This window comes from Coptis chinensis, chromosome 5 (genome assembly GCF_015680905.1).
Source record: "Coptis chinensis isolate HL-2020 chromosome 5, ASM1568090v1, whole genome shotgun sequence".
In the NCBI taxonomy this organism is placed as follows: Eukaryota; Viridiplantae; Streptophyta; class Magnoliopsida; order Ranunculales; family Ranunculaceae; genus Coptis; species Coptis chinensis.
Genome location: NC_141460.1, coordinates 86,196,972 through 86,209,728, shown reverse-complemented (window position 1 = coordinate 86,209,728; position 12,757 = coordinate 86,196,972). Strand labels below are relative to the sequence as shown.

The window sequence follows — 12,757 nt, the reverse complement described above, 5'->3', positions numbered from 1 at the left end:
TGACCCATTGCGGCATATCAAACCTCTTGATATTTTCATTTAAAAATGTTTTTTAAAGACAATTAGTGGGGTCTAATAGATGTCATAATAAAACCTAAAACCTAGGAGTACTTCAAAGTTGACAAAATAACAAATTAGTAACTAGTTTGACAAAAACAAGTAAAAAATTTATTAAACGATAAACTTAAAACATATGAATGTAATTATCAAAACCTACACGAAGAACAACCTACACCAAGAACGTAATTGTCCATGTGGATTTTGGTCCCCATACGAATTTTTGAGCAACCAGTATGGTGGTGCATTAGGCGAGAGATTATACCCAACTGTATTCACATGGTGATCAATATATTCCTCCAATAGCATGCATTTCCTTATGAACGAAGCGGTTATCAGTGAAAAGAACTTCATCTTTGAGATCCTAAAACTTTTTTGAAGCATGGATGCCTGTGATACCAGGTTGTGCTTGCAAAGCACTTAGCAAATTAAACTCCAAAAGGGCAGTGTTAAATCTTTCATCAAATATAAATCCTCAAAAATTGAGCTATTCCAACCAACTTAGCAAGTTAAAAGCTCTTACATTTTAGCAAGTTAAAAACTGAGTTGTTTTTGTGTACATCATCTAATATAATAAGTTTTGTTTACATATTTATATATATGCAATTTAAACACGTTTAAAATGGATCATATCAAATTAATTTTGGAATGCATGCTTTTTGGGTGTATAGTGTCATAAGCTTCTTTTGCCTCCGCACGTGCACTTATGCTAGTGATGCATTAATGAACCTGGTCCTTTTGCTCTTCTGTGGGATTACAGTTGAAAACGAATTCGTCTTCTTTTTGAAGGAGAAGGAAGAGATTCATATGGTGTACATTATGTATTCAAAGGATTGCTTTTTTATGCATAAAAGTTGGAAGACTTAGACGCCATCACTTGAGGGATTTCTCACTTCATTTCTGCATGTCCTCTCATCCTCGTCTAGTGATCTTTCAATTACCTTAATAAAGTTGTTTTATCTCAAAGAAAAATGTATGTAGTTCAGGAAAAGAACAGTCAGTTTGTTGTTGGAGTTTGAATTTAAATTTTAGTGTTGACTCATTATGTCTACTCAATAGCAGAATCACAATTACTGTGGGTAATGCTTAATCTGCTAATAAAAGTAATTTGTGAAAACTAACATGATAGAATTAAGTCACATTAACAAAAGTACGCCGTGTTGGTGTTTGACATGGCGACCTATATCAAGTAGGACACAATGACACAGCTAATTTAAAAGAAAACTATTACTATTATTTAGTTACACAACCAATTCTTGGGCTCAAGACCTTAGAAAGCTCCTCCCTATATACAAATAATTATGACGTGTGACACATCATGGAGTTGTAACTATGTTAATAGATTATGTTCTTAGCCGTTTTAGGGTATAGAAGAAACCCTAGTTTGATATTGCATGAACAATGTATCCGTGTGTCCAACACGGATGTTTCTAAATGCAAGTAACTTTTGTGATGTTTCTAAATGCAAGTAACTTTTGTGAGATATTCATGTTTAGACATGTCAATACTTGCACATTTGGATTTGATGTATGAAGCAATAGGTTCTGTCTGCAGACACCAAAAACTTAAAAGCATATACATCATATTGTTCGCATCTCTCTTGCTTTCTATACAATAATACAAACCATGGCCAAACTGTCTATCAATGACTAGTCTTGAAATCGTGGAAAATGGAAAGGCTCACCGAGCATATTTGGAGTAAAAACAAAGCTAGAATGAGTGTTTAATATTTGGAGGGTAAAACAAAACCATTTAGAATGAGTAATCTATCAAATCATGTTACTGTCTCCAATGGGGTCCACATTTACAACTGATAAGAATAACGAAAGAACCATTTTAGGGCACTCGATAAGATTACCTCCACCTAAAGAATATTAGATTTTACAATTGTATACTATTATATAGCAAAATATCCACACTCTATACACATCAGAAAAAAAAAAGATTTTAAACTGGTACCTCTTTTTAATTTAAACTGGGACGTCACTTAACCCTCTCTATTAGCTAATACACTATTACCTACGGTATAACACCCCCATTGGAGAGATTTTTTTTATATTTTGGGTGTAAAATTTCCACTCTATACGGTTTACACCCCCCATTGGAGATGCCCTTACAAACAGCTACTTACAGAGAAAATAGTGCTGGTACTATTTTTACAATTGCACTGAAGTAACAAAACCTAAGTACTGTTGTATGCTTGCAAGGAGGTAACAAAATCGAGTACTGGTTTACCGTGTTAGGGTTCTTAAAAGAAACGAGGGATCAACAATTTACCATTGTCATTAATCATATATAATAGTTTGGGTAGTCAAAAGTTGAAGTACGAGGCATTGAAATTCAACCCTAAATCAGCATAATGAAATATTACTCCATAGTACAAACATATTGATATATGCACACACCTAACTAATAAGAACCTGTACATTTCATTGTTGGCATCTCTCTTGCTTTCAGAGATTCAGTACGCCTAAGGCCATGTTGTCTTCAATGACTAAGGGAACCTACCCTGTCCCCACCGAATGCGGATAAATTCAAGAACCCTGAAGCAACAACATATCTCTGGTGGCCTCTCACACAGCATAAATCCTTAGCACCTGCTTTACCTTGGCCCTACAGACTGGGCAAACCCCACTTTTTAGCTCTGATCTCATTCAAACAAGACATACACCTAGCCATATGACCACAAGGGACGCAAGCACCTTCTAAAGGAGCATCCAGACATTACACATGAGGAAGGTCCGCTCTGAGTAGCACTGTCACTGGGCCCAGCTTCACACACATCCCCTCCATTGTATGTGTCTTGAGCAGGTTGGTACGACAATCTACTGCTAGTACCAATTAAAGGAGCTGCAGCTCGTCTTAGCGGACCAGAATCACTCTGACTAGAGTTGGTGTCCAAAGAGTTGATGCAATCATTTGTGTGACTGATTACAGAGCTCATGTGTGCATTTGGATGTGGTGTTCTCTCCTCCATGGCGGAATGAATTGAGGCATTAATAGCCATGGCTAACTCTAAATCTTCAATGTTAGTTGTTGATGCAGTCTCTGGAATAAGTGAAGCATTGGTATTAAGTGGTAAGGTTCAATCCATCACCTGCAGTGGTGGAACAAGTCAAAATTTGAGTACACCAACATTTTCTTGCCAACAGAAAAACATTTATACAAGTTATTTCTAGCAGACTTATCACCAACTTCAACCCCCAAAAGCTTGTCACTGCCAATTGCATGTAGAGTAATGACACAAGAATCATGTGTGGCCATCTTAATTTTCCAAGATGATAGTAGTAAAATTCATCAAAACCCAATACAACTGAAACAATTTGCCTACTTAACTACCTTAACATTCTCGAAGATGGGTGCTGATGCACTGGCTAGGACAGTTTGGCTGTGATGATAACTAAGAAAGGGCCAAGATTAAAGTTCCTTCATAATAGTATAGGACTGGTCTTGATGATGTTACAGTCAAGTCTTATTGGTCATTACAACAGTTTCATGGTTTTATTTTTCTTTTTTTTTTTTCTTTTCCTCAATGCAATTTGTTTCATCATCTCTTTTTTGGGGTTTAACTTCTTGTTAATTTGTTTTAATGTTCAGAAATTCTAACCTGAAATTTTAGCAGCAGCATGTGCCCATGTATGCGAAACAAGAGGTAGATGCCTCGCGGGACCGACATGGATTCGGATGGGTTTCAGAGGCAGAAGCAAGTCCAAAAACGTCACCAAATATAAATAATCCCTAATTTAAGGGCAACGGGATAGACCCTAAAACAACACATCTTCATCCAAAACAAATAAATTTTTCTAAAAACAACAATTTGATTTGGCCACAGGCCTTATTTATACAAGAGATTCTTTGGAGAACATGAATTTCCAATTTGGAAACCAAAATAAATAACTACTAAACTTAGCATCAACAGAAAATAAGCTAGGACTCGAATTATGCATATTGTTTGAAAATATGGAGGGTCATTGTTACAAAAAATGAAACTCTTTCGGGATATATTCTGTGCATTTTTACCCATCCAACATTTGGCAAAAGTCCGCAATAATGGGAGAAAAGCAAGTCTTTACATAATTGATAAAATAAATTATTATAAATTCAAAACTACACAAATCAGACAAAATCCGTGTGGAAGTGTGGAACTAAGGACTAATACAGATTTTAATTAGAAAATAAAAAATAAAAAGGTAAAAGTGAATTTGGGACACACATATATGAAGTACACATGTAGACATACTGATGCATGAGCATGGAACAATATTAGATAGTTCTAATTATATTATTAGTAGTCTTATTAAGTTAGAAGAGTTTCCTATTTGTTTTAGATCTAGGTTATTTAGTAAGGTTTCTATTTTGGTTTCTAAATAGACTTAGGAACAAAGTTTATTATATAAAGGCATCTAGGCCTTCATTGTTGTTAGATGGTTGTTATTGAATATTTATTCTAAAAGAATTGTTCTTCATGATTGAAGGTTTAAACCCTAGATTTAGGTGTTTGATTTATTAAATCTTATTGATGTTTATCCATTGTTGAAGCTTCCGCCAACAAGATACATCACATACATATCAAATTACTGTTCAAACAAATTATTATGAACCTGATTGGATACAGAAGCCCATGATTGAGTACTATCACAGTGCTCCAACCCAAGATACTGCTCCCATGCTCCACACATCTCTCTTCTCTGTAGGCAACACCATAGGAAACAAGGCATTTATCAAGCAGAACTCACAGAAAATAAAAGAAATACATAAGCCAAGAAACAGGGGATGCATAATATAAAGTTCAGATAGACAGACCTGAAAATGAATAGACACAATATCTGTGTCCTCGAAGTACTCAGGGAGACCCAATGACAAAAAAGCGAACTTCCACTGGCCAAAATAATGAGTTCTAAATTTAGATTTTCATCGCATCAAACATTAGAAAAGTCAAATTTCACAGTAATTAAGCGAAGTTACCAAATAATGTGATATAGATGTATCTTTACTTCGTATTGAGCGACTCAAACTAAGATGAAATAAGATGGTCTCTAATCAACTGTGTGCAGGAGAAAAGTACCTGAGAGAACTCCTCATCTGGGACAAGCAATTTCTTATTTATGTGCACCTTAACTTCAGCTAAAGTCTCACCCTCATAAATGACAAGAAAGAATGGTTTGCCGAAATTCTGAACCAGCTGATTGAAATATGAAAAGATTCCAAACATTCAAGAGGTTGAACATTGCCATTCATCACTGCACAAGTACCAATTGGACTTGAGCTGTGCTTAATATCTAAACTTACCATCTGATTCTGAGAGATGTCTTTGCTGAAATGATAAATATGAATTAGGCGATCATGAGCACCAAGGTTCTTCTCTTCCTCTGGAATATTCCCCTTAACTTCAGCTAAAGTCTCACCCTCATAAATGACAAGAAAAAATGGTTTGCCGAAATTCTGAACCAGCTGATTGAAATATGAAAAGATTCCAAACATTCAAGAGGTTGAACATTGCCATTCATCACTGCACAAGTACCAATTGGACTTGAGCTGTGCTTAATATCTAAACTTACCATCTGATTCTGAGAGATGTCTTTGCTGAAATGATAAATATGAATTAGGCGATCATGAGCACCAAGGTTCTTCTCTTCCTCTGGAATCTGTGATAGAACATATAAGAAGGATCAAACAATCTAACTAGCAGAGAAATCTGTAACCCCACCTTCAATGTACTCAACTATCTCCAAAAATAAAGATTAGAGGACTCAAATTGCTTCACCAACAAATAATAGGGTCCAAGGGAAAAATGCACATAAAACTTCCCAATATATGGATTTGAGATCTCAAATCGCATAAGCAAATATTAGTGTCCAACGAAAAAAATGCAACTTGCCTCCTCTGCACGTAACGTCCAGTACTGGTCATTTATATTCTCAATCTTTTCAGTAGCAGGATAAATCTGCAAGAATTTAATTTCTCAATCTTTTGACATGGACGCCAAAACACTGACATTGTAACCAAAATAAAGGTTTCCCACCTTATAGATCTTATGATAGAAAATTTCAAGCAATCTAAGCTCCGCATTAGGAGGAGACAGCTCAACCTGTTACAGAATAAGAACCATCTTAACAGAATTATAATCTAAGCATCCCTGCTACCAACTAGCATAAGATGTGCATATCGTAGCAATAATCATTCTTGTCTTCAGTTCAATTGCCTCGCCCCAACTACCTACTAGGATGATAACATTGCATAAAATGTGCACATTGTAGCAATAAGTACCTTCCTTTTCAGGTCATTTAACAAGTCCCCCACAGTGCTTTCCTTTGGCAGTTTAATCCTGAGAATAACCTGAAAATGAGTCAGGTTTACGTATACTAGATAAACAACAAAGGTATAAAAGCTGAAGTGTATGTATTAGGCATACTTCATGTTTGTCGGATGATGAAAGGCAACCTTCAGCGTTTTAAACACTTGCAGTTCCGGTAAAGGAATGCCCAATACTTCATAATACAAGATATCAGAAGTCTGTATGGAAGAATTCCCCTCAAAATATTCAACCATTTGCTCAGCAAAAACAAAAATACAAAAAGCCTCAGTGATTCAGAATCAGAGATGGAACCACCTTCCTGTAATGGACCAGCATATCTGACAAATGATGCACAACCTGGTACCTAATAGGAGTTGGTTTAGGTTGTTGAGAGTAACAATTGTGAGCCGTAAGCCTGACTTTTGATGGATCATCAACTCCAAGTTCGCCCGCAACTCTTTACACAACCTCATCATAATTGAAAAGGTTCGATCTAATAATTTACGAGGAAAATGTGTTTGGACACCCAAATAAGATATCCAATTAGATCTTATAGAATTCAAATTATGATAATGACAACAACATAAATGTAAGTGCTTACAGCTCTAAACAAAAATCGTTTAGAACTTACTTACTCTTACTCTCGCTTGTTGGAACCCCATACCAAAAAAAACAAAGGTCGGAAACTCTTAACCCTATGAATTGTTGAACTAAATTATTGTAACTATAAAATTCCGCGTCTTAGAAACTTTGAGGGATAGCAAATGAATCCCTCAGCTCCATAGAACTTTTAAATTGTTAAAGTGCAATAGCGCGCGCATACGCATAGGAAAAGGTATGACATAAGTAATTTACAGATTGTATCTCCTCCTGGGCTGTTAATGAACAATAAGTATGATTTTGGTGCTTTGCCCACAGCCATAACCGCTGAAACTGAACTGGTATACCAAACTTCTTTTCAACTTCTTCCTGCAAACAATTTCAGAATTAAAAATTCGATCTATAATCATTTCCCATCAGTTCATTCTATAACCATAATAACTAACAAGGTTATATCTGATATTGAAAAATAAAATCAACAACAAACTGTATCTGATTTTTGTAGAAAAAGTGAAAAACATTAACAAATTTTACACCCAAACAATGGACTAATGGAGTAGCACGTGCCCAATCAAATAGATTTTCTTGGAGTTCCCCTACCAACTTACGCATAAATTGATAAAAAAAAGTAGTAACTTAGGGGCCATAAACCATTCTAAGTAGAACTAATTATGTTTATAAAATCAATTTTAGCGTAATTAATTTTGATATTAACCTTTATGGAAGAGATGATACCAAACACTACTTGAGTTAATTACTGACTGAGATAAAATTGTAAAGAGAAAACTTCACAAAATTAAAAAATGAATAAAATAAGGTAACTCATGTCAAGCGAAAGCTCCAGAATTTTTGTTTCTCATTCTTTAATGTATTGTTTTTTTACCAAACAAGTATTTTTGTGTGCAAAATCAATTATGCAATAATGGTTTCTAAGTTTTTTTTTTACCAAACAAGCATATACAATGGATTCTTAATAGTTGCCAAACCTTTAAAATATATATAATGATGCAATGATATCGACATACTAACTTCATTTCATCAAGTTATTAGAAAATAAATAAAGCTATCAAGAGTTTAAATCACTCCTAAAATTCACTTACTGTATTAAATATCTGGAAATCAAGACATTCTAAGCTTCAAACAACAAAACACTAGAATTGTTAAGCACTAAAATGAGGAAATGCCAAACTCTTAAAATAAATGGAATACCTTGAAAACAATGAAAGAGATGTGCTTCTGTACACAAAAAGAATGGACTTTGTCATGATCCACGAGATCAAAATAAAAATCTCTTCCAATCTGTTTGACAAGGTCCTCATTCCGTGCAACCTAAAATAAAAGATAAGCTTAGCAGTTTCCAAACTACTAAAAGAAGTAATTGGATAACTCATTGAATAAACACCAATTTTATCTAATTTTCAAAATACTACAGTCACTAGTAAAACAAGAGAAAGTATAAACCTTTATAATGGTACAAAGTTGAGCCTCCATTTTCTTGTGTTTCTTCTCTTCTTGTTTTTTCTTCAACCTCACCTACAAGATGGCAATGCACGTGCTCAGCTAAAGCAATTTACCAAATGAACATTCAAAAATGCCATTAACTGGTATGTACAATATGATCCTTACCCATAGGTGTTCTGTTTCTTCTTCTTCTTCTTCTTCCCTGACCCTCTTGAAAGGTCTTGACAGGTTCATATCATCCTGGCTTAATAGTGCAGCAGGAAAAGGCAAGCCTGGTCCTTTAGGAGTGAGTGATTGTCCAATGACATCTCCCGTGCAGTGTCCAAAACTTCATTAGAGTAAAAAGCTGGTGTATTAGGGGACTCAAACAAGTAGAAATTTTATTGTTTTGATAGGGACTGGGTAGTCAATTGGGAGCTTGTTTTTGGGTTGCTAGGGGGGTGTTTTTGTTTCAAAGGTGGTAATCTCTCGTTTTTAAGGATGACAAATATAAAAGTCTGTGGTGAGGTGTTCCTTCAAATATGAAAATAGAGGCCCATATGCCCTGAAGCTGTCCTTAGCTTTTAGAGTGCTACCAGCACCAAAGTTATTGATAAGGAACCTAGAACTGCTATTATATCTAGGACGAGATACGAAAGTTAGAAATGTTCATCCAATTAGGTAAATTGAAAATAATCACCATTGTAATGGAAAGGTGAACAAAAGTCCCTAAGAAAGCCATTCCTGTCCAGATTCCACACTAACAGAGTTCCAGTTTTAAATAGTTCATATTCGGAATGATTTCTGACAAGTAAAACCACAAAGATGTTAGATTTGAGACTCTGTACCGGCACTAGACAACTTGGTCAGTAAAGTTTCTATGTTGGGCGGGAAACTTCTCTCCTAAGCCTTGTGAGAAATCGCCATCCTATACACCTATCCAGCACACGAACTCTCTTAGAAATTTGAGAAATTTGGATAGTTTACTATTTATGTGGTACAAAAAATGATTTCAGAAACAGCGCTAAGTTCTATGTCTTGCTAGGTGAACAACAATTTTATTAATGAGATGAGTGACTGAGATGGTGTTTTCACTGTAGAAGACCCAAGTCTGTAAACTTGGAACTGAAAATATTTAAAGTAGGGGAAGAAATAGAAATAGAAATATGCCAACTTGGCCATGCTTTTGGATACGGTGGAGATAACTGACCAGGAAGACAGGTGTTTGTGGTGCTCAACGAAGGATGGTATCTTCTCGGTGAGCACTTTCTATGGTATTCTAACTGCTGAAGCCTGAAGGTAGAGACCAAGAGAGTACCAACCCCTCTCTTTTCCCACTAAACTGGTGTGGCAGGTTCCCATCTCTTTGAAGGTGAAAATTTTATTTTGGTAGGCCATTTCGGGTTGCATTAACACTGCTGATGTACTCAAACACAGGGGAACTATGGTGTCTCAAGTATGTACAATGTGTGACACATTTGATAAGAATATTTGTCATCTTTCCTTACACTGTTCTTTTTCTTTAGAGGTGTGGGCAGAGCTGACACAACCAAGGGTAATAGCTTTTCCACTACTTGCTCAAGCTGAATCTTTACAAAATTTTCTATCACTATGACAAAGGAGAAGATACAAACAAGATATGCCGTCTATTACCGTATGCAACTATTTGGATGCCGTGGAAAACAAGAAACAACCATATCTTCAGGGGCAAAGGGTTATCAATTCAGAAGGACTATTGTAGCATTGGATGTCCACTACATATCAAAGAAGGAATTATAGATTCAAAGACCTTGTTTTCGATTGGTCGAATGTCTTAGCAGGAGAGTGATGCCGGTGGTCTTTGTTGGGTAGTTTGTTTGTCTATTTTAGTTTTTTCTATGTAAACAAGTGAGGTCCTCACTCACTGTTTTACGCTTTAGTTTTTTTTACTGTAATTTTGTGATGTGCGCTACCCTCTTAATAAAAATCACTTATAAAAAAAATATGCATTTAAAAAGGTAAAACAACTGGAGCAGAAACACAGATAATAAGAAGGAACCAAATTTCACTTTTAGAAACGTAATATACAAATACAAACATATAGAAACTTCAAGTTCAATTATCTAAGAGAACTCGAAACTTGACTCGGGTTTTGATACCATGCCATCTTTCATAGCCTATTCCTATCTTACTATGCATTAATTTGATGGCCAAGTTAATATTACCTGATTTTCTCAAGGCATTGATGAAAACAGTACGAACTCTTCCAGGTATCTCACGCCCCCTATCGACAATTCCATCAGCCAACTTGCAAGCCTGCTCTATGCGACCTGCTTTGCACAAGACATGGATCATATCTTCATATGCCGCCTCCAGATGAACCCCCATGGGTGCTAACTCATCTAATATCTTACAAGCCCTTGCAACTTTGCCTGAAAGGCAAAGCCCAGTGGAAAGAGCTCTGAAAGAAGCAGGTGTAGGTGTGATACCTTTATCAATCATCATCTCCCAAAACTTCAATGCTTCTTCATTTCTGTGTTCTTTGAACAATCCACTAATGAGTATGGTGTACGTGTAAACAGTCTGATCACAACCCTCCTCCTCCATTCTCTTAAACAGCATTAATGCTTCATCCATCTTTCCACACTTAGCAAAAGTGTCGATAAGTGCATTGTAGCAATGAGAATCTCGTGTGCATCCTTTGTCAACCATCTCATCAAAAAGCTTCTCCGCTTCATCCACTCTCCCAGCTTTACCAAGACCATCAATTAAACTAGAATAAAACATGGTATTAATTGGCACACTGCTCTCTTTACAGAAATTGAAATACTCCACCGCATTGTCTAACTTCCCAGTCTTGCATAAACTGTTAACAATAACCCCATAAGTAACCTCGTCGGGTTCGAACCCTTCATCCTTCATTTTCTGGAAAAGCCTCATAGTTTCATCCCCATTACCATTCTTAGCATACGAATCCATCAAAGCGGTATAAATCGCTACATTTGGTTTCACTCCCTTCCTGACCATACCTTCAAAAACAGAAAACCCTTCAACTGATTTACCGGCTTTACACAATCCACTAATCACTAAACTATAAGCATGAGATGGAATCTCCAACTCTTTCTCTTCCATCTCATTAAAAAGACGCAAACAAGAATCCAAATTCTCCTCCGAATAACACGACTGAATCAAAGTCATATAAGTAATCTTATCCGGGAAAACCCTTTTCACTTCCATCTCCTTTAACTTCTCCAACCCTTTACGTGTTTTCCAACCTTACAATACCCTTTAATCAAAATATTATAACTCACAACATCAGGCAAAATTTTCCCACTTTCCATAGCATCAAAAACCTTCTCGGCACTCTCAACAAACATCGAATTCACAAACCCATCCATCAAAAAATTATACATAAACAAACTAGGCTCAATCCCACTTTCCTTCATTCGACGCCAAATCCATAACAATTCCTGAACCATACCCAAGACCCCAAAGCTTTTAATCAAAGCATTCGTCGAAATAACATTCATTAACAATCCCTTCCTCTTAATCTCCTCAACTAGTCCTCTAATCCTCTCTACATCCTTTTCCAACACTAATATCTCAATTAAAACAACATAAGTATCAAGTCTATGTAAATAATCTCTCTGTCTACCACACCAAGTAAAAAATGTATAAGCTAGTTCAGGCTTCTGCTTAATACTATCTAACTTGAGTACATAAGTAACAAAAGTAGGAGATAACTTAATAAAAAACTTACTACAATATTCATCGAGATTTGATTCAATGGTATTCGTTGTAGAGTTGAGTAGTATAGTGACTATACGTGTTACCCAAGGTGAAGGTTTAAGGTTTTTAGTGTTTATTATAAGGTCTGATATATCTGTTAGTGGTTCTATCCATTCTGGTGGTGGAAGTGGGGATGTAGAGATGGGTTTTGAGAAAAGGGGTGAAATGTGAAGAGAGAGGGTTTTGAGGATGCCCATTGGTGGAGAGTGAGTAGCGAAGGTTTTTCAGGAGGTATTTTGGTGCAGTTTTTCTCATTTTTTGTTGAGAGAGTGTTTTTGAGGTTTGGGCTATTTTTTTAAAATGAATGATGGTTACCGGTGGCGGCAAATAAGGAGGAGCTAAAACTCTATATCGATGGGTGTTCCAACGGAGAAGTCATGTCTTTATAAACATCCATGGAAATGAAGACATATATCAGGATGGATAAATTTGAGCCCATTTAGGGCCGCTTTGGAAACAGTTTTTCACTAAGTTCCGTTAAATTTGGAGATAGAGGCCCGTATCCAGGCCCATTGGTGATACCCTAAGCCCTTTTTGACTAATTGGCAGTAATAACTAAGCACTTTAGAGCATTTGCAATGCAGGTGATAGAGAGGG

The 12,757-nt window shown here is 36.1% G+C and overlaps 1 protein-coding gene and 1 pseudogene across 3 annotated transcripts; both read right to left on the bottom strand.

Annotated features, from left to right (window-relative positions):
- Nucleotides 1-2,320: 2,320 nt before the first annotated feature.
- LOC147499636 (ubiquitin C-terminal hydrolase 12-like) lies at nucleotides 2,321-10,736 on the bottom strand. 2 transcript variants are annotated; one of them, XM_086561424.1, is made up of 15 exons: nucleotides 10,597-10,736; nucleotides 8,579-8,741; nucleotides 8,414-8,485; nucleotides 8,162-8,281; nucleotides 6,668-7,321; nucleotides 6,470-6,570; nucleotides 6,325-6,382; nucleotides 6,080-6,145; nucleotides 5,936-6,001; nucleotides 5,616-5,702; nucleotides 5,347-5,508; nucleotides 5,123-5,239; nucleotides 4,861-4,935; nucleotides 4,659-4,745; nucleotides 2,321-3,154 (listed from the first exon to the last, which is right to left on the bottom strand). In XM_086561424.1, exons 5-15 carry the CDS (start codon nucleotides 6,686-6,688, stop codon nucleotides 3,143-3,145), a joined length of 852 nt encoding a protein of 283 aa, XP_086417550.1. In that variant the 5' UTR covers nucleotides 6,689-7,321; nucleotides 8,162-8,281; nucleotides 8,414-8,485; nucleotides 8,579-8,741; nucleotides 10,597-10,736; the 3' UTR covers nucleotides 2,321-3,142. The 2 variants fall into 2 exon arrangements, with proteins under 2 accessions (XP_086417550.1, XP_086417549.1); XM_086561423.1 differs by having other exon boundaries at nucleotides 6,470-7,321.
- Nucleotides 10,417-12,280, bottom strand: LOC147499635 (uncharacterized; annotated as a pseudogene). Its single transcript, XR_015195981.1, has 2 exons — nucleotides 12,132-12,280; nucleotides 10,417-11,973 (listed from the first exon to the last, which is right to left on the bottom strand). The product of XR_015195981.1 is annotated as an uncharacterized LOC147499635 (transcript).
- Nucleotides 12,281-12,757: the final 477 nt, after the last annotated feature.